The sequence below is a fragment of the Triplophysa dalaica genome, chromosome 1 (assembly GCF_015846415.1).
Source record: "Triplophysa dalaica isolate WHDGS20190420 chromosome 1, ASM1584641v1, whole genome shotgun sequence".
Lineage (NCBI taxonomy): Eukaryota > Metazoa > Chordata > Actinopteri > Cypriniformes > Nemacheilidae > Triplophysa > Triplophysa dalaica.
In genome coordinates, this window is record NC_079542.1 from 24,705,708 (window position 1) to 24,732,236 (window position 26,529).

At 41.1% G+C, this 26,529-nt stretch overlaps 1 protein-coding gene across 3 annotated transcripts in view; it reads right to left on the minus strand.

Annotated features, from left to right (window-relative positions):
* The window catches only part of zgc:109889 (uncharacterized protein LOC553542 homolog), a 45,339-nt gene that overhangs the window by 14,352 nt on the left and 4,458 nt on the right, over positions 1-26,529 (minus strand). The window contains exons 2-10 of one of the 3 annotated variants that reach the window (XM_056749542.1): positions 18,810-18,954; positions 17,177-17,311; positions 11,331-11,484; positions 10,914-11,031; positions 9,696-9,779; positions 9,221-9,399; positions 8,144-8,419; positions 7,670-8,055; positions 7,397-7,566 (exon numbers count right to left, since the gene is read on the minus strand). In XM_056749542.1, coding sequence (XP_056605520.1) covers positions 7,409-7,566; positions 7,670-8,055; positions 8,144-8,419; positions 9,221-9,399; positions 9,696-9,779; positions 10,914-11,031; positions 11,331-11,484; positions 17,177-17,311; positions 18,810-18,942 — 1,623 coding nt within the window. In that variant the 5' untranslated portion in view covers positions 18,943-18,954 and the 3' untranslated portion in view covers positions 7,397-7,408. Of the gene's footprint in view, positions 1-5,589; positions 7,567-7,669; positions 8,056-8,143; positions 8,420-9,220; positions 9,400-9,695; positions 9,780-10,913; positions 11,032-11,330; positions 11,485-17,176; positions 17,312-18,809; positions 18,955-26,529 lie in introns of those variants that run through there. The other 2 variants (XM_056749543.1, XM_056749544.1) reach the window with 2 other exon arrangements.

Here is a 26,529-nt window from a genome sequence, read left to right on the forward strand (position 1 = left end):
AGATAGTTTCATTGTTGGAATTTCTGCAAGAGAAATTGTCCTCAGGGATAAGCCCTGGTACTCTCAGGGTTTACGTGGCCGCCATTTCGGCCTGCCACGCCCTGATTGAAGGGGTTACTGGTGGAAAGCACCCTTTAGTTGTCCGCTTTATTCGAGGAGCGAGGCGACTGATGCCTCATTCTAGAAGGACCGTCCCTCCATGGGACTTCGCGACAGTGCTCGAGGGTCTAGTTAGTGCCCCTTCGAACCTATGGAATAAACGCCTGTCAGGCTTCTGACCTTTAAAATGTTTTTTCTAATGGCAATCACCTCTCTTAAGAGAATCGGAGATTTGCAGGCGCTCTCGACCTCGCCGTCCTGTTTAAATTTTGCCCCTGGGATGGTCAAAGCTATTCAGCATCCTCACCCGAGTTGTCTTCCTAAAGTTCCGTTCTCCACCGTGCATCCGGTTTTTCTTGAGGCCTTTTGCCCTCCGCCGTTCACGACGTCGGAGCAGGAACGATTACACCTCTCTTCAGATTTACGTCCACCGCACAAGCCAGTGCGTAAATCAGAGCAACTTTTTATATGCTATGGGGGCCGCAACAAAGGGGCGGCTGCTACGAAGCAAACAATGTCAAATTGGGTGAGGGATGCTATTGCTCTGGCCTATGAGGCGCGCGGTCAAGCTTCACCTCTAGGAGTCAGAGCTCATTCCACAAGGGGGCTTCTCCTTCTATGGTCTTAGCAAGAGGAGTCCCCTTGCAGCAAGTGTTTGATGCGGCGGGCTGGTCCTCTCCGCACACATTAGTTAGATTTTATAGTCTGGATGTCCATGCCACTCCCGGCTCACGTGTCCTGGAGTCTACATCCCAGAGTCGTGCCTGAGTCCTCCTCTCGGATTTTGCACACACGTCACACAACCTTGGGGGTCCAGACACTTCCAGTACGGCGGCGTTGGTATTCTCGTTCCCCTTTTTCAGGGAACAGGGTTACAGCCAAGTAACCCGAGACGATTTCTTTAATAGCGTTTTACACTGCCTAAGACCGTGTCCACACCGGACGCGACAGGCACGAAGCGACACCACAAAAGACTTTAGAAACGCACTAGAACCCATTATAATTACAAATTTTGTCCACAATTGATACGTCGTTGACATCAAGAGTCCTGTGTATTTCCCACATTGAACTGGGACGTCTTTAAAAATAAACTTTAACCACGCATTAATTATGTCGGAATCCGAAGGACAATATTTAGCTATCTTTAACGACATTTTTTTTATTGCTTGCTCACTCTATCTGGGTCCGCGCCACCTGTGTTACCCAGTGGGCGGGGCTAGAGAAGTAGTGGTTGATCTTTTTCTGTGGAGGTAGTCTTCACAAACTCGTGCCGTACTTTTCCTCAGAAATCTATTTTCCCACATGTCTGTGTGTTTCCTTGCCACAACTGCAGCACGCAGCTGCGAAATGACCTGCGTGTGATGACACGCGGTGGGGGTAGACTAGGAAAACATGACGAAACTAAAGTAAGTCCATCCATCCATTTTCTTCCACTTATCCGGGGCCGGGTCACGGGGGCAGCAGTCTAAGCAGGGATGCCCAGACTTCCCTCTCCCTAGACACTTCCTCCAGCTCTTCCGGGGGGACACCGAGGCGTTCCCAGGCCAGCCGGAAGACATAGTCCCTCCAGCGTGTCCTAGGTCTTCCCCGGGGTCTTCTCCCGGTGGGACATGCCCGGAACACCTTCCCGGGAAGGCGTCCAGGGGGAGTCCGGAAAAGATGCCCGAGCCACCTCAGCTGGCCCCTCTCGATTTGGAGGAGAAGCGGATCTACCCTGAGCTCCTCCCGAGTGGCCGAGCTTCTCACCCTATCTCTAAGGGATCGCCCGGCCACCCTGTGGAGAATTACTGCAGAAGCTGCACCGATCCGTCTGTCAATCTCCCGTTCCATCCTTCCCGCACTTGTGAACAAGACTTGAGACAGGGACTCTCCACCCACCTGAAGTGGGCAAGCCACCCTTTGCCGACTGAGAACCATGGCCTCAGATTTGGAGATGGTAATTCTCATCCCAGCTGCTTCACACTCGGCTGCAAACCGTCCCAGTGCATGCTGAAGGTCCAGGTGTGATGGGGCCAGCACGACGACATCATCCGCAAAGAGCAGAGATGAAATCGTGTGGTCCCCAAACCCGACTCCTCCGGCCCCTGGCTGCGCCTAGAAATTCTGTCCAAAAAATTATGAACAGAACCGGCAACAAAGGGCAGCCCTGCCGGAGTCCAACATGCACCGGGAACAAGTCTGACTTACTGCCGGCAATGCGAACCAAGCTCCTGCTCCGGTCGTACAGGGACCGGATAGCCCTTAGCAAAGGGTCCCGAATCCCATACTCCCAGAGCACTCTCCACAAGATGCCGCGAGGGATACAGTCGAATGCCTTCTCCAAATCCACAAAACACATGTGGATTGGTTGGGCAAACTCCCATGAACCCTCCAGCACCCTGGAGAGGGTATAGAGCTGGTCCAGTGTTCCACGACCGGGACGAAAACCACACTGTTCCTCCTTAATCCAAGGTTCTACCATCGGCCGGATTCTCCCCTCCAGTACCCTGGCATAGACTTTCCCGGGAGGCTGAGAAGTGTGATCCCCGATATTTGGAGCACACCCTCCGGTCCCCCTTCTTAAAAAGTGCGACCACCACCCCGGTGTGCCAGTCCAAAGGCACTGTCCCCGACCGCCACGCGGTGCTGCAGAGGCGTGTCAGCCAAGACAGCCCCACAACATCCAGAGACTTGAGGTACTCAGGGCGGATCTCATCCAACCCCGGAGCCCTGCCACCGAGGAGTTTCTTGACATTCTCGGTGACTTCAGCCCGGGTGATGGACGAGTCCGCCTCCGAGCCCTCAGCCTCTGCTTCCTCAATGGAAGATTGAGGAGATCCTCGAAGTATTCCTTCCACCGCCCGATGATTTCCCCGGTCGAGGTCAACAATCCCTGAGGTCAACAATCTTCCGGTGGACACCGGAAGTAAGGGATGCCGTCAAGCTGAAGAAGGAGTCCTGGCTGGCTTGTGGGACTCCCGAGGCAACTGACGGGTACCGAAAGGCCAAGCTGACTGCAGCCTGGGTGGTTGGGGAGGCAAAAACTAGGGCCTGGGAGGAGTTCGGTGAGGCCATGGAGAAGGACTATCGGTCGGCCTCCAAGAGATTCTGGCAAACTGTCCGGTGCCTCAGGAGGGGGAAGCAGTGCCCTACCAACGCTGTTTACAGTGGAGGGGGGCAGCTGTTGACCTCGACCGGGGGTAACATCGGGCGGTGGAAGGAATTAGAGGAATATGACTCAGGAAAAAAAATTCAAGTCTGTAAATTTGCATAGTTGCTTAGAAAAACATTGTGTTCTGTATTCTCAGAAATGAAATTAGTATTCAATTTACTAGCTCTAGTTAGGAACATTACATAAAAAGTTGTCAAAAACTATGGCTAAGATAACACTGTGCTTTTATGAACAGTTGGTAAAAAAATAACCAACTTTATTTGGTCTTGGCTGATCAACCATGAAAATATAGTTTTTTAGATAAAATATGTTAATTATATTAGTTGGCGCCATAAAACGAATTGTTTCCTGAAATATTGTAATTCTTAATTCTTGAAAAGTTGTAATTATTCATTGTTATCCTTGCTTTATGAATGCAGATGTACGAGAAAAAAATCTCTCTGCTGTTATTATTCCCATACAGAGCATGCAAACATGTTAATAAAGTTTTTGTTAATTATGTTGAAGATACTTAAATATTTTTAAACACATAAATGTTTCCCTTTCCCAGTATTGTTGCACTGTAGGTAGGCCTATAGTGGTTTAAGCAAGGGGGCTTGTATAGTGCATTGTGTTGCACACTTCTTGCACACAGCAGGTTTTTAGGAAAAAAGCGGATAAAAAGTAAAGGGGGACAAATTTTCACCATTATAACCATCACTTCTGTTAATAGAGAAAGTTATTTATACAGATTTCTTTTTTTTGATGGATTGACGTTTCATAATTTGCCATTTAGCAGCAACAACACTATTACTGTTGTTTTTACTAAATTGTGTTTAGGCACAAACTGCTATGAAGATATTTAAAAGGAAGGTATTTAACTTCAGATGTATGATTTGATTTCTTGAAACAATGAAAACGTATAATTTGTAATGGACGTGCCCCCAGGAATTGAATCTCTCACTGTGTTACGCAGACAGAAGTGTTACGCATTGTTAATGGCGCTTGTTTGTATATTAGGTAAATTTAAAGAAACACTCTTTGAATCTGATGCACTCGCCGTCTACTGACTTAATAAGTGTAGAATTGCGCGTCCTGCTGGTAATTTCGATGAATCACAACAAATGAACGTCAGTAGAGGCAGGAGGACAGTATGGTTAACCAACGTATTCTGCCCACTCATTCACTCACAAACACGCACAGGGAGAAACGCAGGGATGAGTCACCGGGCGCACGCACGCACGCACGCCTCCGTATGCAGAAAGTGAGAGGTGACAGTATCACGCCTGAACGCACTGAGTCACAGTACATCACTACTGAGACACTGCCACACCGTGAAACGCTCCAGGACACAAACAGATACACTATATCAAACCTCAGGACATTGTTATTAGAATATTTTGTTTGGATTTATTTAGCTTTAAGAAAACTGGGACAATATGGCCAGTGTGTCTTTAGGCCTGTTAAAATTAAACAGCTAAAAAAGGAATACTCATGAGAGTAAGCTAGTGCAGCTGTTGTGTGACTACACGCTCAGCTCATCTGTTACTGTTATTCCCCTTAATCATAGTGTCTTTTCTTAATTCTCTCTTTCTCCATTAGACATCCACACACATTTTGAAAACGGACTTGAACGGGAAACAAGACTTCATAAACACTTCTTTCACAGTAACTATAGTGATTATTTCGAGAATTATTTGTGAAAACTTAAAAATATACTTCCAGCAAACACTGCATGCTCACTTAAAAAATCCCAATCAAGCAGCTTTACAATTAGCTGAAGGAGACAACGAGGGCAGTGAAACAGCAGGGATGTGTACCACAGATTCTGTAAGTTACATCTGTGTTAGAGAGACACCCAACATCCCTTAAAGTTCATGGCAGGTGAACAAGACCGCCAGTCACTTCTCCCAATTTATACGAGATGAAAAGCATAAAAGAAAATAGAGAGAAGAGAGAAGAAACTGTAAGGTCAGGAATAGAAGCATTTCCAGTATTGAGTTTGCTAAACCACTATCTCTCAGGTAATCGGATCTAGCATCTGGAAAGTGATAGGGCTAAAGTGTACAATCTAGTTCAATTACAAGAAGACAATGGACAGACAGTAAAAGAGAGATGGTTATGTAATACATGATGTGTAAAAGTACTTGATGCTTGCTGTAATTAAAATAATTATTCCAACACATTTAAAGTTAGTCTGTTAGTTGAGGATTAAAAAAAACATTAAGATTGCTGGAGTGGATTACTTTTGCATAGAAATCCATTTACAGTATATGAAACTATATGTGACTGAACAATGTTTTGGATTACAGCAGAAAAAAATAACAATTTAAAGTAACTAGAAACATATTATATTCACAATACATTTTTTAATTACACGCTTTTAATTAGTTTCCATGCTTTTCTGGGAACCCCAATGACAGCTCAAATACAACCACAATAAACAAATGATGCAATCACAAATAGCATGTTAATTAAATTAGCTTAAAATACTGAAATGGAAACATTAAATGTTACCACAAACGTTTCAAGAAGCACTTAAGTACTTTAGGCAGGCAGCACATGCACACAGCATTTGCCCCGAGTGTATTTTTTGATACATTGATTCTTTTGCAGTTTCTTATCTACAAAATCATAGTTTTGCTGTTTTAAAATGCTTTACTGTACATCATGGTGTTAACAACACAGAGGTTTTTATTTATCACAAACAGAACAGGCTAAACACACAGCTCATGATAGCTGGCATTCGGGAGAGTTTTAACTTGAAGCCTCTCTGTTTATGCAGCGTAAGCAAATTAATAAAAAAGAAAATACTGAAGTGCTCTCATTCTGTACAAATTAGCATATTTAGCATATCAAATGCCCAGCAAAAGACAAGATAAATGAAATAAAAGCACTACCATACAAAACTAAAATTCAACAATCCTAAAATCAGCAACTGGAAATATAACAAAACATACTGGAAAATTGTCTTTAGCTATACTTAAAAAGATCAGATGAAAAATAATATGAAGACACGGTTAAAGACACAATTTATAACTACTTTCACAGCACTACCTTAACCTCAAAACAAAATATAATAATACAAGTGTTTACTGGACCCATAGTGCCGATAGCAGTATAAGGGTTTTGAGTAATTTGTAGTTGCACTACCAATAACTGCCCACAAGAGGCAGCAATAACAGCTTTTGACTTTAACGCATTGACGATTCAGAATGCACTATATATTTGCATAAAAGTCCTCCACAAGCTTATTTGTAAATAGATCAAATAAAACGACTTCAATCCAACCAAACCTTTTCCATTTCTTTAAATATATACTGGAAAATGTTATCGTTTGAGGTGTACCTAAAGAATAGGCCTACGCAACCAGTTTTCTGCCATCCCTCATACAGAAAAAATATGCTTTATTCCCAACATAAAGAACACTAAATTTGAATATATATTACATTGGACACTTCAGACACTATTCAGATTGTCCATATGGTGAAAGCTCATATCCTTTCGGTTGTGACCTTAACATTAAACATGTTTCAAATTTTGCTTTCAAACAAAACTTTGACACCTTTTATGTATTTGTGCTCTACAGTATATGAGCAAATCACCCATAAATATTGCTTAGCAGATTTTAGATGCTTGGTCAACATACTTAAAAAAGGACATTATGTGGCCTTTCTCTTCTTTGCATTATTCGTATTTGCATTTCACACTTCTTTTCATTTCTCTCCAAGTTGGGCTAAAATTAACCTTGTTGTTGACCAGCTGGCTGTTCAAATAGTTATGAGGTCATACTCTGAGGTTAGTGAGAGAGAATACGAGAAAGATAGTGAGGGAGAGTAAACAGATGGTAGAACCACCACACTCAGTGTAAATGATGAATAGTCTCAGGCAGTAGACATCAGCCCGCTGTGTGGACGAGGCGATCATGAACATTCTTCCACGAGGTCAAACTGTCATTGAACTCCCCTGACAAGACTTCAAATTATAGACATACATCTAAAATGACAAATTTTCGTGTTGTTTTTCTTTAAGACTCACTGTAGTTACGCAGCCCTTTATCAAACACAGGGGCTGTGTCATGTTAGTGCAGACATACATATTCATGCTACTTTAGTTATGATAATTTTGTTAACTGAAGCCTACTCTCTACCCTTACTTTGTGTTTACCATTATTCTGCCTTAGTCTGACCACTCGTTTTCATCCAGCTCAGAGTCTTCATCAGATTCACTGTACTCCACGGCGATGCGCCGTGACAATATAGTGGCCACATCGTTTCCGACTGGCTCCTTCTTGGCCTCCTGCTCCCTTTGTTCCTGCACCTTACGCAGCTGGATCCCTGTAAAACACAACAGGCAATAGAGGGCATGATACAGGCAGGGTTCAAAACTATTTTTATATATGCTATCATTAATAAATAGAATAATACAGAGATCTCTGACCTCGTCGGATGGCAGCCAGCAAGTCGCTGCGTGCATCGCTCATTGGGATCAGGGGTACCTGGCCCTTCCTGGGAACCACCGGTGCCTCCACTGGGGCCGTAGCAGGCATGGAGTGTGAGTGAGGGTGTGTATGGGGGTGTGTGGGGGGTCCGGGTGGAGGTGGAGGGGGGGCTGCAGGTGGAGGATGGGTTGGGGAAGGGGTGTAGGAGACAGGGAGGGCAGGGGTGGGAGGAGAAGGGTTGTAAGACTGGGTGAGCGATGCCATGGCACTGGCTGGGGCAGAAGAGGGTCCATTGGGGCTGTCGAAGGCAGTCTGGGCGGAGGGAATGAGAGGAGGAGGTGGAGGAGGAGCGGGAGGTATGAAATATTCCCGAGACTGCTGACCACTGGGACAGAGGAGGAGAAATTATGCTTAACTGTGCTTTAAGATGAGTGTAGGATGAAAATATTTTAAGAACCAAGAGAATCACAGACCTGTAATCTTTCGCCTGCAGAGGGCGGGGTCCATTAAGTGCAGGGTCTGTAATTGATTGGCCATGGGTGGTCTGAGTCCTGCCAATGGTCTGTCTGCCAGCAAGAGCAGAGGAGGGAGCAGGGCGGAAGCCACGGTCAAGAGACTGGGTCTGGACATGGGATGGGGCCTTGAGGTGCTCTTTGCCATCCGCAGAAAAGTAAGCGCTGGTGACGGCCATCTGCTGACCTGGGTGGCTTGGGCTACCCGGATAAGAGTGCTCACCTGAGGCAACTGACCTGGTAAGAAAGAAAGATGATGAAAGGAGAAAACATTTCTGGGTAATAAACTGGTAAACATCAAACATTTTCAACATGTGTCATGCTATCAATTACCATGGAAAAATGATTTCAAAACAAGATATTTTGAAGAATGCTGGTAACTGAACAACAGTGGTAACCAATGACTTGCATTGGTTTTGTGTCGGTTCAATAGAAGTGCATGGGTGCTGCAGTTGTTCAATTACCAACATTCTTGAAAACATCTTCTTCTGTGTTCTACAGAAGAAAGAAAGTCAGATAACACTTTCCTTGAAGCATGTATGTATAAAGCATTATAAAAGTAGTTTTAAAGCATTGTAATGCACTTTTTAATGCATTTTAATGTCTTATAAATAATTGTTATTACAGGTAATACATTATAACACTTAGCAATTTATTGTTACACTTCACATTTAAATTGGTTATAATTCTTTACAACTACATATAATGCATTTCAACACACATTATGAAGAATTATAATGCATTTTACCCTTGAATAACTCTTTATAATGCATTTTACATACATGCTTCAAGGAAAGTGTTACCGAAAGTCATAAAGGATTGGGTTAGTGCATGATGACAGAATTTCCATCTTTCGGTGAACTAACCCTTTAAGAGAACACAGAAGTAAAACTTTCGATTGTTGTTAGAAACAGCTGTATTGCACCTGTACATTTCAATAGATGGCAGCAGTGTGCTATGCTGAAGCCGGTATGACTAGTCCAATTTTAGAATCATGTATTGCTATGGTGATAAGGCAGACTGAAAGAGATCCCCAACCTGTTGTCAGGTGAAAGCGAACCCTCAGATGACATGCCGTGGTACGGTGAGGGGGTGAATCGTGCGTCTGGGCGGAACTCCTTATCATACGCCATTACGTTCCACTCCTGTCTGCGATTCCGAGCCTTGCGGACCTTTTTAACTTCACGACTGGGATCTTCCACCTGTCTCTGCTGCTCCTGAAAGAGACAGAGTGTGTGTAATAGAGGGATATCTGAGGTAGTATCATAAAAAAGCCTAGAGGTTTTCAATTGTAAATCGAAAATCGAAAAAGAAAAACACACACACACTCACACACAGCAGTGACCACATCTTTCACTGAAAAGTTCTGTGAAGAAAGTTTTCAGGGAATGCATTAAACAAACATACTACTTGAAAAACTAGGGAGCTGCAGGGAGAGGAAGTGCATATACAGACAGGGGTAAGTATAGTGAGGGAGAGGTCTGAGGGACCGACAGAAATACAGGTGTCTTACGGAGGATAGAAGGGGGCTTCTGAGAAGGGCCTGCCTGGAGTGGGACTTAGTCTGGTCTGAGTGAGTCTGGCCTGAGTTGCTGGTCTGGAGAAAAGGGGTAAAGTCTGGGGGGTTAGAGCTTTGTTTCACAAACTCACATACAAATGTCCACTGATGTGTTTCTTTCTGATGCTACTAGGTTGAAATGTGACAATTCACTGTTTATTTTTTTTCAAAATAGTCCCCCATCTTCCATTGGCTGGACAAAAAAGGTAGTCATGTTTCCTACTTAAGCATATTGATCCTATTGCAGTATTGCTATATCAGGCTTGTCGGCTACAAAAAGATAAACAGCGACACAGACCCGGGCCGATTTCAGGAAAAGCACCCTACAAATGGCATTTTTACAGTTTGTCTCTGCATATAACTCTGGGAAAGACAAAGTATTTTACCATTTCAGAGTCAACCCTGTTGAAAAAACCAGCACGTGCTGGTTAGGTATGTTTTTTGTAGAAGCTGGGTTGAGCTGGTCATAGATTGTTTTAGCACACTTAGGACAATTTTAGATCAGGACACGACCACTTTAATCCAGTTCATGAACAGCACATGACTCTCTTAAAACAGCTCAAACCAGTTTATGCTGTTTTTTACTTATATTATATATATAAACAGAGTAAGCCAGGGGTTGGCAACCGGAAAGCAACAGCACACCAAGCACATGCAGTTAAATGTTATATTAATTCCAAAGTGCTGATTGAGGAAATGGTGCCCCACAATGGTTTAAACGGGTCATATGGTGTATTTTTCTGTGTCTTCGGTGTGTTATAAGTTGCCCATTCATGTATTAGTAAAAATACAAATATTAAAGTGTCGGGAAAAAATATATATACATTCTATCTAAAAGCGAATGCTCACCCAGACCTGCCTGAAACCCCCCGTGTAAAACCACACCCCAACAAATCCACGTCAGTTTGTGGTATGAGTTGACTAAGACCACCCAAATGTATGCGCAAGTCAACACTATCAGAACAATTGCTTTGATAAAAAACAGTGTTGTATGCCAACCCTTGGAGTAAGCAATAGAACACATTCCTGCTCATTTAATGGTTAAGATATATAATGAATATTCTTCTTGAAAAACTCTCACCTAGACACTTTAAAACAACATGATGCAGTATATGACAGGAATAAATGATAGAGTGAAACACGACATACACCGTCATGGAGACACAGACACACCTTCTGTCTCCTCTTCTCTTTCCTCTTGTCCTCTGTGGCTTGGAGCATTTTCTCCCTCCACAGGATAAAGAAGTAGGAGGGGTCAGTGTAGAACTTCAAGGCATCCTTCTTGTCATCTCTATTGAGACATAAAGATGATAGTTGCTACAATAACATGTACTCACTGTCAGCAAAGAAAACAAACCTTTTCTCTGAAACAAATTGGACTTCACACAGCGACCTGAGAGTGAGAACATTCAGGAAACTGATGCAGCATCGTGTCATTATTTGTTGGAAAAAACAGCTTGCTGCTGGAAAAGCTACAGTATTTTAAAAACACCAAAGCTTGTGCTCTTCTCTAACATGCTGGTATTGTTTGTATTACCTATTTATGATTTAAAGTGAAACGTGAGAAAATAACAAATGATGATGGCTCACCTGTAAGGGCTCAGTATATTGAGAGGGGGGGGTTTGTCTCCACTGTGGTAGAGCTCAAGGACAGGATTAGATATGGAGTTCCTGGAAACCACCTGCTGGTCTTGAATGGTAGAGCTCTTGAAAGCCTTCCTCATGTTTATGTCCTGCAGAGAGACTAAAGATGCAAGACAGAAAAAGACAGAAATAGAGTTTAAGTCTGTTTTAACTGCAAATATAGTTATCAAGTAAGTATGTTTATCAAGATAACTATTTGTCCCTTATTGACAGGACACACTTCAACAGACCTGCCGTCAAAAATGCAGTCTACGTCTGGATAATACAATACATATGGCCATTACTCTATAACACAAATCTAAAATCAGTTTATTGTTGTCTATTAAGATGAAAGTTGGGTCTTTACTAAGACAAGTCCCTTCAACAAAATGAGTAAAAGCCTTTGCGCAGATCTGTGTAAAATCCCTGCTAAAGTCTCTCATGTGTTTTAGGAAAAAGAGGATGACGCTGTACTGGACACAACAGATGGTTGTTGTCATGTTCACACGGTCTGGACTAATCTTTGAAGGCACAAACACATGATATATCAGCTGCACATTTAGAACCATTACATTAAACAAACGATTATATCTGGTAACCTTTTACAGTAAGGTTACATTTGTTAACATTACTTAACAGAGTCTAAAATAAAGTAGGAAAAATAATACAATTCCATTGAACAATTAAAAAAATAACTGCTGTGGAAATAGGTCAAAATCTTTTTAAATTTGGGTTTTGTATAGGCTATAGATAGAAATTATTATAGATGGGTGGCCACTTTCAGTCTGGCAAATTAGGGGACACTAATTTCAAGTAAAACATGAAACAAAATAAAAAACAATGTTTATTAAAATATTTATAAAAAACAGAAACTGTTTTAATAATATCTTAATAATTATCTGTTTTAACAAATAAATGTAATGCAATACTATTATACTTTGCTAGTTACAGATGAGAGAAACACTGTTTTAATGAACTGTGGGTAAATTGTATACTTTTCATGATTTTCATGAAGTCAGACATATTGGAACAGACGAAAATGGAATTTGGAAAAATGTAATGGATTATACAGGGCCATTAACTTTAGGAGGTCAATTTTGAGACTTTTTAAGGCTTCATCCTCTGCATATCCATAATACATGGTTGCAAAAAATCTGATTAGACATTTACCTAAAAAATACCCCTTCGGTGCTGTTATATAGATGTAATATCTTCAGGACTGATGGAAACTTGCCACACTTTGAGAATCAATAATTTAGAAGGGTCTTCTGTATCAGACACATTCTGTGTCTTTTCGCCACTGAGAGGACAGGGTTTGTTTTGATGTACAAAATGACAGCCTCAATCGCTCCCTAATTATGTATGCCAAATGAGAACACTCAAAACTGTGCCTAAGGGGCCTCTGTACTGCTTTACTGGGCATTCATAATTTAACATACAGAACAGATAGCAGAAATAGTGTACAGTATATTAGGCCAAACGTGCTACACCACAAATGTTGACCCACAATGCACGATTCTTTACCTTTTTGAACCTACCTTCTTTACCTATATTTTAAAATAACAGTTTTCATTGTAAAGCTTTGAAAAACTGCGTTACTATGTTTAATCTCAGTTTTGGTTGTCGATGTTGGAAATTTATTTTTGCTCTCAAAATGATATCCTATGTCATACAGAAGTGATTCCTGTCAGATTCACCTACAATCAGAATGATGTTATTGATCCCAAGTTCGTGTTACGTCTCTGAAACCTCTCCAAAAACTTTACAAATGAACCGTAAAAATTCTGGATAAGAAACCAAGCATTTTTCATCATTGTCCAATATAACGAAAACACAGATTACTCAGCTGGGAAAACATGGTAAAATATTCAAATCTATGTCTTTTTTGTAAAATAATTCACTGTTTATCATCCCCTCCTCTCCACCAGTTTGTCAACATCCGAACAGCTGATCATAGCAGAACCAGAGAGAGATTGTATCATTCCCTTTAGGAAACGTGTAACTGAATCCGTGTGTTTCCCAGCTGTGACAGAACGATCGCACCTTGATGGATTCAGTGGGTACAAATCCGCTGCATACGGCTGTAACGCAGCAAGGAGTGTTGCTGGGACAGCAAGCAACTCGTCTCAATGCCGCAGCAAAGGAGATCTGTGCGCTGCACGCCCAGGTAACAGAACTCACGGCTCGTCTCCAAGCCACACAGACCCGCCGCTCGGGCAGAGCCTCTTCGACCTGAACCCGAACCTCATGTTAACAACCCTCCCTTCTACAACTGTGACCTCAACTCTTGCCGTGCCTTCTTGTCCCAATGCTCTCTGGTCTTCAAACTCCAGCCCCGTCGCTACACTTCTGAGGCAGCCAAGGTGAGCTTCATTCTCACTCTCCTTTCCGGTCCAGACTGGGAATGGGGTATGGCTGTTTGGGATGCCCAGACTCCCTGCTGTGCATCATTCGTGGAGTTTCGAAGGAGATGGAGAGGCTGTTCGAGTGCTCGTTTCGGGTAGACGAGGTTGACACAGGGGGGAGCGTCCATTACGGATTACGCCTTTTAGTTCCAGACACTCAGTGCCGCCTGCAAATGGAACGCAGAGGCGCTGCGAGCAAGGTTCTTAGAGGTTCTCAACGACACCATTGCGGATGAGCTAGCCGTTCTGGATGTCCCCACGGAACTTGAGATACTCATTTCCCTCACACTACGAGTAGAGCCTCGGCTGGATTAACGTCGACCGATGACGACAGCCAGCCAATTCCTGGCGCCAAGGGGAGTCTCCGGATCTCAAGGTTCCCGATCCACACCTTCCGGCTCCCTTGGATTCTGAACCCATGCAGCTGAGTCCTTACTGGTCTGGACGGACCATAAGAACTTGTAGTATATCCATTTGGCCAGGAGGTTAAACTCTTGTCAGGCCTGCTGGGCACTTCTGTGGTCGATTTAACTTCAACCTCTTGTTCCGGCCCGGCTCTCAGGACACCAAACCCAATGCCCTTTCCTGCTTGTTCGTGACTCCAGGGGATAGACTTTCTACCGACACCATCCTCCCCACGGGAGTGGTGGTCGGGGCTATCTCCTGGGGAATCGAACAGCGGATATAAGAGGCCGGCTGAGGGGTGCAAGTACCAACCGAGTTCCCAGCGGGTAGACTGTTTGTGCCTGCTGTGCTTCTTCCTTGGAGGGGGGGCACTGTCGAGACCCGAGGCTAGCACTTGTCTGTTTTGTCCTTGTTGTGTGTTTGAATGCCTGAGCACGCATAGGGTTGTTTTTGACAGCCTCACATGCACACTGTCCATGTGTGTGTGTGCCACACCAGCTGGTACTTATTAGTCCATCGTTAGCCCTCAGTGTTCTCACATGGTGTTCATTAGTTTTTCCCCATTTATTCTCTGCCACTTCGCATCACCTTTGTGTGATCATTGACTCTAGTTGATACCGTACCTTACGCTCTACCAAACCTAGTCTAGTCTTGTCTTGCCCTGACTCTAGATCTTGTCTTGTTGTGTGGATGCACAACTTTTGTGGATTACCGCTAGCTTTTGGATTATCTTCTTGTTTAAATTTAGCCCCCCTATGCCTGTTAAGGATTGTTTGCCGCCACCACTCCACCCATAGCCGACCCCGCCATCTTTAACGGTCCCTGGACAGCTGTATCTGCTGTCTCTACCAGCCACTGGCCGCCAACACTACAGTAGCGCCGGTTTTGGGACACTGATTGCCAGCTCTGCCTTCACAGTCTTCTCCGGGGTTGTCTACCATCCTCCTGCCATTACTGGTACTGACCATGGCCCTCTGCTGCCGTCACCATTCTGGTATGTGTCTGATGTTTGTTAGATGGTTTGTTTGTTGTGTTTTTATTGTACATCTTAGTTTATAGTCCTTTTTTACTCAATCTATTGTAATTGCTATATTATTATGTAAATATGTAATTTTACTTTCTTTTAGGCTGACTTTTACCATCTGTCTAGGGACTAAAGAAATGTTTATTAATATACATTGTCCCTGTAATAAATACATAAATAAAAAAGGCTCCTTAAGAGTAATATTGATAGCTATGGAGGCACTTCCATCTGATTCATGGCTCTACACACATACTGACTTCAAGCATTATTTTCTCTATTTTATTCTATTCGCTTCATTTGAAGAGGAATGTTCACCCTTAAATAAAAAATACCCATATATGATACCTTTTTGGTAGAACACAAAATGGGGAATTTGTTCAAGTATAACCCAGCCTCTGTTTTAAATACATTAATTGAAAATAAAGGAGGACATCGTTATCCATTACATTATCCTATTGTTTTTAAAGCTAACTATACAATTATCTAATATGTAATATTTTTATATTTATAAATATTTTCAGATTTTTTTTTTCCTTGTGAGTTAAGTTTTAGTAATTTTGGTATATGCTATTGTCATTTTATAATTTGTTTGCTTACTTTTTATGTTGCAATTTAATATTATTGCCTTTTTATTGTAGTTGTATTTCAGTTTATTTTGAGGCAACATTTCAGTTTTTCCAATAATTTTAAGGTCAATATTTTATTTTATTTCAATGAACAAAAACTTTCAAAGTTAAACTTGATTCATATCTCCAAATGGCCCCGTTGTCTTTGTGTACAGCATGTCTTTTCAAAAGCAAAAGAAGCTCAGTTTTGAGTCGGATGGCTGCTTATGAATTAATAATTAGAAAGGATGTAAAGGGGGGGATGGGGAGACACTTTTGGATCAGACAGGAAAATAAATGCCAGTAAACCCCAACACCCCCCGCTTACACATACACGCACTCACATGCTTTCTCAGTGAAATGTTTCAATATTCAGAGACAAGGGGCCAGTTGCATAAACATAGCTGCTTAAATTTAAGACTGTGTATTAACAGCTATTCACACAGACTAGCAATTACTTAGGACTAATCAGTCTTACTTTTCATATTTCAATAAGACCAATCTTCCGGTTTATTTACCTAACTTGAAGAAGTTATGACTAGTCTTGAAGAAAAAAATTAGGTGACTAACTTTGAAGACTGGTCAAAGCAACCGACATCTCCGTTCCATCTCCTCCTCTCCCCTCTCCCTTCCCACTGCAGCCCGAAATGACTTCAGATCACCATTATGTCACATTAGAGAGTCATAAACTTGCACACGCGGCACAGAAACCGCACGCTGAGCATTCCCAGCAGGCCTTTCTCCCAGCATGATTGTGACGGAGAGGTCATCGCTCAGGTGATAATGGAAGTCTTGGACTTTAAAAGAAACATCGATGTTTCTTCTCCTTCAGTAAGGGTGTCAGGAGGGAGCTGGTGCATATTAAACCCTCTTTATCGGCTCTCCAGTTATCGATCGAGGCCGGACTGAATGTTGTAAATAGATGAGAATGTTGTTAGATGCTTAACAAGTAACATGGCGCTAGTCCTGGTTCTGCTTATTGCGGATAGAAGTGTTTACAGATAAAAATCTTTTCTGTGAGTTGCACAATAAAAAATACACCCAGACATCAGACAGCTGCACTGAGCTCTTCTATCTGATAAGCGGATTGAGACAAGAGCAAGTGCCCCTAGGCGCTGGATCTTTGTATTTCATATAGAGAAGCACAAAAAAGAGCTGATCAGAGATCATAGGAATTGAGGGAACGGTGAAGACAGAGTTTGATGATTCTTTCTCTTTCAAAGTGTAGAGAAAGCTGGGTCACCGCTCCAACTACAGGCTAAAAGAAGATCAAAGTAGAGGACAGCACTCGAAGGCAAACTCTCTCTCTCGCTCTCCACTACAGCTAACACATCCGGAGATGACCTAAAGATAAAGTTTAATGCTTGATGTTACCTTCTTCCACAGTGGAGTCTAGCTGGGTGACTTTGATAGCTAGAAGGTCAACTCTCTCCTGCAGGTTATTCATGCGCATGTAGAAACTGTTGGCTTCATTAAACAGCTCCCCGAAGATGTCCTCCGCATGCCGACCTGTAGACAGATAGTGAGAGAAACAAAGAAATGCCTTAATAAACTAAAAGGAGATGTGCTTCAAATAACAACCAAGAACATAAAACATCATCTGACTTTCTGTCTATTCCAGTGGTTCTCAACATTTTCATGGTCGCGCCCCCCCCTGTAAACCCATTTTAAGAACTGGCCATAGTGTACATTGAGGATAGATGAGATAATGTATAAAATATGTTACATATATAAACTTTATATAAAGAAGTAAAATATACCTTATATGCCGTATATGACAGATGGATCTCAAGAGTTCAGATTATAAATAAACCATCACAGAAATGAATAGTTTCCAATAAAATACCATTGTGAACCATTAGCTTTTTGCATTAAAACCATTACAAAATTGTAGTGTTTTGGACATTATTCCAAAAATATGAATCTGCCAGATCACGAGAACGGTGTGCTTTTCATGATTTTAACACAGAGCAAGAGTTTATTAACATTATATAATACAGAAGTGGTGTGGTGTCATTTGTCAGTCGAAAATGTACATCTTTAAACAGCTGTTCAAGTTAAGAAAAACATGAAAATGCACTTTATTTACACCCCACCTTCACACGCACTCTGATCTCATTGGGAGAAAGAGACACTTGCGCTTGTTCGAAAAATTAAAGTCTGAAGGACAAACATACTTACATGATCTACCTGTATCTTCAGATGATGTGGAGGTAATTGCTGCTGCTTCTTGAGTGGACATTTGCCTTCTTTGTAGATATTAAGCTTTCGTGTGCAGCCTAAAATTGCACTGTGCAGGACCTATAATGAGTCCGCACGGCGGACTTTGCAATCGCGTTCCTCTGTGCATTCACGATAGAGTGCCAAAGGTTGGGGTTTTGGGGAACTGTCACGCCCCACCTGGAGTACCTCTGCGCCCCTCTGGTTGAGAACCACTGGCCTATTCAATGCTTTTGTATGCAACATAATATTTAGTCCCCATTATGGAATTTATTTGGATATCAATCGACAGCCATCAGATGTACAGCTTTGTGTTTTAAATAAGAGTTCAAACAGTGTGCTTTGGCTTTGTGAACCGTAAAACCCACGTTGAAAAGTTGCACTGCCACTGTAGTCATGGACATTCAGATGGACATCTTGGGTTTTCCACAGCATCCCACAATTTTAAGAGTGTCTCACTTCAGCATTGCATTTCTTTGAAACAGAGTATAGTCTCAAAACCCCTGGATTCCAATTCAATCCAAATATCACTAGTTTGTAACACTAGTCTTCGCCCTGAGTAAAATGACTGGTTTATGTTTGCTAATGGTTTATGATGCTGGTCTAGCTGGTCAACTAATGTGAAGCTGTTTAACACCAACACTTGGCAATAAATAAAGTAATAATTCAAGTAATGAAAAAAAAAACTAATGTTTTCAACAAAAGACTATTACCAAAAGCATTAAAAAGTGCTGAACAAATAATAGATAAAATAACATTCAATAGTAAGAAAAAGAATGCCACTGACTCAGGCTCCCCAGCTGTTTGATGATGGCTGCCAGGGTGCTGTTGGTGACACACTCCAGCTCACTAGGCACTCCATCAGGTAGAGCTCCTCGACACAGATGCTTCGGCTCGATACTTCTTTTAACCAGCGGCATGACTGCCTACTGCTGTAAAAGACATAGACAGATATCAAACTGCAGCAAAGATGTTTAAACACAAAGCTGTGTTTCTTACATTTTCAGGCCAAGCTACTAAGGATTTATTGATTCACCGAGAACATTTACATTACATTTAGTCATTTGGCAGACGCTTTTATCCAAAAGGACTTACAGTAACACTTATTACAGGGACAATCCCCCTGGAGCAACATGGAGTAAAGTGTCTTGCTCAAGGACACACTGGTGGTGGCTGCTGGGATCGAACCAGCAACCTTTGATTTACCAGTTCAGTGGTTTAACCCACTAGACCACCATCTCCATCTCCAACACAAATGAAGATATTTTGAAGAATGTTGTTAACCGAACAGCAGCGGAACCCATTTTACTTCTATTGTATTGACAAAAACCCAATGCAAGTGAATGGGTGCCGGTTAAGACATTCTTCAAAATATCTTCTTTAGAGTTTTGCGGAAGAACGAATGTCATAGAGGTTTGAAATGAAACGAGGATCAGTACATGACAACCGAATTGTCATTTTTGAGTAAACTATCACTTTTTGCACAAAAAGTGCAAAAAGGTAAGCAAGAATTTCTTCCATTAAGAACCTGACTTAAAGGGTTCTTTAAAGGACCAAAGATGAGTCTTCTATGGCATCGTTATAAAGAACCCTTTAAGAACAATTATTTTTAAGATTGGTCTGTCAGTCATTATTGATACCAAGTGGCATTAAGGATACTGAGAACCTTTTTTGTTGATCACTTCAGTCTTCTCCACTCTTTTTGCCCAAGCATTAAAACTGTGGTGTGCACACTTCCAGGACAGCATGACAGATTATTTATTAGTAGATTACGATGAAACATTTTCAGAGTAAAACAACATAGCTGTGGGCATTACATGTATCATCAGAGAAGCATCTGAACAAAATATATAAAATAAACATTAATTTCTTCTCTCTGGACAACTGAACGACTCTCTTGAAAGTCATGTCATGTTTCATATCATTTAAACTATATAGCAAACGTAACCAAGTTTCTTAGAAGCTACAGTGTGGCATATCCTTAAAAAAGAAGAAATGATGTCTTCTAAAATGAGTCTCTAAAAACTGACACGATTATCTTTTCCGCTGATCTACACTGTATCCAGTAAAATAAAATAAATTCTGGCAGAAATAAACCGTAAAATAAGGTGCGTCGGCAGATAGGCCGGTTTGCCACGCTCTCCAGCGAACCTGACTCTGTAGCCAGTGCTGGAGCGGTCTCATGTGCATCAACTCGAAGGGGATCACACCTGCCGAGGATGCCATGTGACCCAGTAGCCTCTAGATGATTTCAAGGGGACTGCTGGCTGCTATTTGAAGCTTGAGGGCTCACACTGCTGCGGGCCAAGCTGCCTCCGCTCTGTACGCCATGGCCATCCTGCAGTGCAGGCAGGACATATCCACGATTGCTGCCTCAGCGTGAAGAATCACTTGAGGCAGACGTCGTGTCCGTCCCCCTCCTCAATGAGAGTGTTGCACCCATGAGAATGGCGGGACATGCCATGCTGGAGAAATTAGCTCTTTTAGAAATGAAACACCTCTGGAACTGCCGAGACGCCCAGGGGAAGTCACTGCCGAGGGACCATCCACTGCATCACGTCGTAAGAATCCAGCAGTTTGAGTGAGTCTTGTCATCAGTTGCAATGGCTCCGAAGAACAAAAGGTGAATGAATGCAGCAAATTTAATTCGCCAATTTCATTGGCCTTTTCAAAACTAGTCAGAAGATGATAGGTTCTAAAGTCAAACCCCATCTGTCGGTTTGACACAATGTCGAGTGACTGACAGAAAGGGAACAGAAATTTTACAGCAGAAAGAAATAAACTTTAAAATATCAGTGCCCTGTAGAATTACATGTTTTCCTCCATGTTTTTACATTATACATGGAAAACTGTAAAAACATAAAAAAATCCGTCACATGTTTTTACAGTATAGCATTTAGCTGGATTTAATAACACTGGCCTCTGACAAAACTAGGTCTCTGTTTCTAAAGCGGACTCAACTGTGTTCTTCTCCTGATTACAGACCAGCACTAATAAAGACATTGACACAAACACAAAAACACACATGAGATGGTTCAGTGATCTGGGGCGACAGTTCACCTGGCAACTGAAGCAGACAAGCACGCTGCTAATGAGACATGACAAAAGGCACTGTTTTAGCCTGGTGGAAGGACAGACAATCTGTGTGTTCCAGCTTTCTTGAATGGCACAAACAACCCAGCATCAGCACCTGACCTCTTGGATGCTCATGGAGATCCCTGTGGGCAGGTTCTGACATCTAACGGAAAGCCTTCTATAGGAATACAGGAAATTGTATTCAAAGAATGCTGCACGGCACCGGTTGCTGAAAATGTATTTTACGTTTTACCGATGGTAAAATACATATTACGAATATACTAATATAATATAGCTTGAATATAAATTCTCTATAAATTTTGCATTTAACCCATTTATTTATATGATATACATGCCTTTCTGGGTAGATGCCAACTGTATTATATTGGCTCTAGACTCTACAAAAACAAAGAATCAAACCTAATTTATTCTAATCAAATTAAGTTTGTTTCCTGTATGATACAGCTGAACACTTTTAAGTAAATTATGTATGTAATGGTGAAAAAATGATATGAATTATTGGATGTGCAGAGACAGAGGACCGCAGTAAAAGACAGACACCCCAAAAAAGTGTGCTATTTTTCCAAAAGGGGCCATTGTGTTGTTGTCATGGCAACAACACCGAAAAGACAGTATCTGGGAGAGGGTTGAGTTACAGAGGATCAAACTGAGAGAACTGTGTGGGTGTGATTCTTAGCAATTACAGATTTGTTTGATTAATTAAAGATATGTTTAGCATGTCTGAATTTCCCAGTGTCTCTGTGAGAACCCCAGAGGCAGCAACGGCAGATCATTTCTGAGCTCGTTTATTGTGTATCTGGTGTAAAGTAGTTATATGTGATGTGAGATCAGGGAATTTAGCCTATTATGTACTTGCAAAGTGCAAACGCCACAAATTGGGTATAACTAATATAATCTTTAATTTTGTAATTTAAAACACCTCTCCCGTTTAAACTTTAAAACTGTACGGCTGTTCAAGAGATGCATGCAAAACACGTTTTACTTTAAAACTGCGCAACTTGTGCTGCACGGAGTGACGCATGCATGGACAGACACGTTTGACTTTAAAACTTTGCTGCACGGAGGGTCTTTTAAAAGGGAAGAAGATGCGCTTGATTTATAACTGCACAGCTCGCAAGTGACGTCACAGACAAACTAATCGATAATGAAATTAGCTTACAACTATTTTCATTATCGATCATTTTTGATTTTATCGATTAGTTGTTGCAACCCTAGTTTTACATGGATACCAAACTTGAGTAAGTGATTTGAGTTTGTAGGCGTGTTTCCAGCCAATATTGTTATCATTTTTGCAGCATCCACATATATTTACAGTAGGAAATTTACAAACTATCTTCATGGAACATGATCTTTACTTAATATCCTAATCATTTTGGGCATAAAAGAAAAAATAATTTTGATCCATACAATGTTTCGTTGGCTATTGCCACAAATATTCCCGTGCTACTGTAGTCATTGGATGAAAATTCAAATTTTAAGTTTAAGTGCTATAATCGGGTCCCCAGTGCATCTAGATACCCAGAAAACATGAAAAACAAGATTCCATTAAAAAATGTGATGAGCCTTTCCCCGCAATCATGTGAGAAATCCAACCGTTCAGATTCCGCTCCTGATGTGATGTAAAAGCAGGATCTTTTTATAATATTACCGCCCCTTAATCTACACAATCCACCCACAGCACTGCCGCCATTGTTGTTTTCACAAGCAACAGCTGTGTACGCCATGGCTTAAGTTTGTGGACAACGTGGAATGTAGTCGTTGCACAGAGTCCTAAACTCTGAAGAGACAGGAGTGGATTTATTTTGTTTTTAGTGGAAATCCCTCAGAAACCATAAATAAAACCTGCTTGTGTGCGGGAATTTCTTCAAGCCGGAGTACTTTATCAACCTGAGACAGTACAAGCAGGATTAGCTTCAAAGTTGTTCATCATGAAGGATAGAGAAAAACTGAACGAGACAAAGCTGCAGATGCAGCAGTCTAAATTGACGTACATGTACCGTATATATAGGAGGTTAACGTCATCATATGATAGCGAAGGTAGTCACAGGCTAAATAGAACATTCAAAGCCAGTGTTAAACTTACTCTATATGTTATTTGGCAAATGGGCACTTGGAGTATGTACAGTATGTTAATACATAATTTGCGTTAATATGTTCAGCTGCGGCAAGCTGTTTGTTTTGCTAATGAACAGGGGCGAACATTGCAGGTAATTATGTTTTAAACGTCTCAAATCACTCGTCCTTAGGCTGAAAAATCTGTCACAGCATACTACTTATGCTCTCACGTTGTGAGTGTAACAGTATAACTTGTCAACGACAAGTATTAAAATCCACACAATTCCGTTGAGATGTACAGGTGCACATGCCGTGGATTTTAGGCAACCATACACGCACAACGTGAGCACTGTTTGCTGTGACAGATTTTTTTGTCTCCGACGAATGAGTCGAGACGTTTAAAACGAAACTAACTACATAGGAGATCAGGAAACATAATTCATCTAAACCATTGCCATGGCAATACTACATGTGTGTTGTGTTGACACGCCGGACAGAAGGGGGGGTGGGGTGCGCTGTAACTCATTGTCATTTAAAGAGACATGCACCAAAATGGGTTTCTGATGAGGCAAAAGCATTTTGTTTACATAGCCATTGAGTGTTTTTAAACAAAATATGTTCCAGACGTTTAATGTAGATCCTAATAAATCAAAACAACTTGCTGAAAGTGCTCATTTAATGATTATAATTTTAGTGATTATAATATTAATAAACATTATATAACATTATAATAAGAGCCTGGGTTTACGTCACAACAGGAGCGAAATTACAGCACTTTAACACAGAACATTTTTGACTCATGCAATGGGTCCTTTAAGGTATATCCAAAATGACAGTTGGCGAAGGAAACAAGTCTGTAAACACCATTCCACTGGTTTTGGCTCGCCTGTGAGTGTTTGAGAGCATGCGTTCTGGTGAAAGGAAATGATTGGATACTACCGACTCAACAAAAAGGGCAATTACACACTGCCTTCCGGTTAACACAATCTCAGTGTTGTTTGTAATTCACATCTATGTCTATTTATTATGTGTTTGAGTGTGTACGTGAGGGGCTGATCTGTGATAAACAGACATCATCCCTAATGGAATTAAGACCTCTCTCTCTCTCTCTCTCTCTCTCTCTCTCTACAGCCATGTGTTTAAAGCTCAGTGTAGTGCTATCAAACACTCATACCCCACTGTGAGCCAAGTGCCTGGAGTCTGCTTACAAATCATATATCTCCCTTAGAATAGTATAACAAAGCTTTTCAGCGACTGATCTCTAATTCAAACCATCCGCACAGCCACAGAAAAAAGTAAGAGGCCATTTAAAAAATCATTTAAAATCAGCCTTTCTAGATGTATTGTGGTCATTCCAGTCCAGTGTCTGTTGAATTTAACAAAATCAAAACTCAAGAGTGACATAAAATCATCCAGCAGCAATATGAAAGACTGACAGCATGACAAATCACATGACAACTGTGATAAAAATCCAGGTTATCACATAAAAAATTACTTTTTCTGAATACATAAACAGATATTTATGTTGTATTGCTTAGAAGTGAATATTAACTTGTTTTCTTTGCAGTATTTGAGACCTGAAAATCTTTTGTTGTTATTTTGACCCGTTTCTCCAGTTTTCATCTTTTTGCAAATAGAAACAATATTTTTATTTGAGATTTGGTAGAACAATTGTTAGTAGTTCACATAAACAAAATTTACCACTTTACCTAAACACATAGCTGGGTAATTCTGTCAAAATGTCTACCTTACCACGTAAAATTACCTTTTTACCAGCGATTTTTACTATGGTAACAGCACAGATATTAACATTTGATGGTTCAAATACCCATGTGAGATCTCTCTTTAAATTTGTAAAGCATTCGTTTTATTTTTAGTGCATGATTTTTCATAGTCAGGTTAGTGCCATTTTCAGGATTGTCACATCCATAACGCTACATATGCCTCATAAATGGACACATGAAAATGAATACAAAGTAACTAATTTATGTTCTATAAAGAAGCATCCCTTCTCCATTCATTGGGTATTATTGCTTCAGGATTATACATTTTATTTTTGTGCAAGTTTATCTTCTAACAAAAACCGCATCCTTTTTTTGTCACATCCTTAACGCATATTTATTTCCCTTTTTATACATAATTTTTTTGATAGACTGACATTTTTTATGTTTAGACTCTATCAACAAGGGTTCAGTCAAATATAAACAGATGGTTCAATATATTCGTAACAAATTCATTCTCTGAGCATTTTTATGTCACGTCCATAAAGCAAAATGTCACGTCCAAAACGCTGGAATTGCCCTGCAACAGTATCAATAGTTATAAGACAAACTCTGAAAATGGTCTGTATATCACAGGCAAGTTATAGGCTAACAACAATGATCTGCTGAGCTTAACTCTGATAGACACCTTTTCTTCAAAATGTGCTGTTGAACAAAACTACATTCAAATAATATCTGGAACAATGTTGAAATTTTTTCAGCATGGCTTTATTGTTCAATGATTCTGAATTTTGGAGTCTTCACAGTTTACAGTTTACAGATCCATATCAGCAGGACTGGAGTCAGATATTGACATCTTAATTGAGAAAATATTTTGATTATTATAAAAATAACAATAAGATCAGACTGACATCTGGGTTTGTCTGTTACTTTACTGTGAACACAAAAATTCTCAAATGCTCAGAAAACAACGGAAAAGGTTCAGTTTAGCATCTCACTTACTTATCTCAGAAAATGATGACTAATGTTAATCAATAGGAATACAAACATCACAGCTGCCTTTGCAAGCTAATCTGATGGGCAGACGTGAGCTTTTGCTGCTCACATGACGCCCTGTATCCTACCCCTCACTTCCGTAATGCTGGGATTAATACTGTGGGCTCTCTGGAAACCATGCTGATCAACCCAAAAACTACCAAAGTGACTGGATTCTATGGTTGCTTCTCCAAAATGGTCAGAGCCGTTCAGAATACAAAACAACAGTGTCATTAAATCCGACTTGGAGGAAGTGTTGCCATGGTTTCCCTTCTTGGTCCCAGATTTTTCTTGACCAATAAAAGAGCAGCAGCCAAATACTGAGTAACAGTAAATGTGAAAACCTTCAAAAGCACTGTCATCATTATTATGTGGACCAGCTGTTGTGGTGTTTTGAGTAAAACCAGATATTCTTATACCATAAACTCAGAAGGCTCTTATTGTCCTGAATGTAACAGCTGTAATTTAAAATAATAAACTGTATAAATGACAAAATAGTTTTTCGATATGATCCCTCCTCTTTAAAAAGTCTAAATTAAAAAAAAGAGTAAATTTTTTACAGTTTGGAACTGAAATAGACTGAGGGTCAGTAATGCTGTC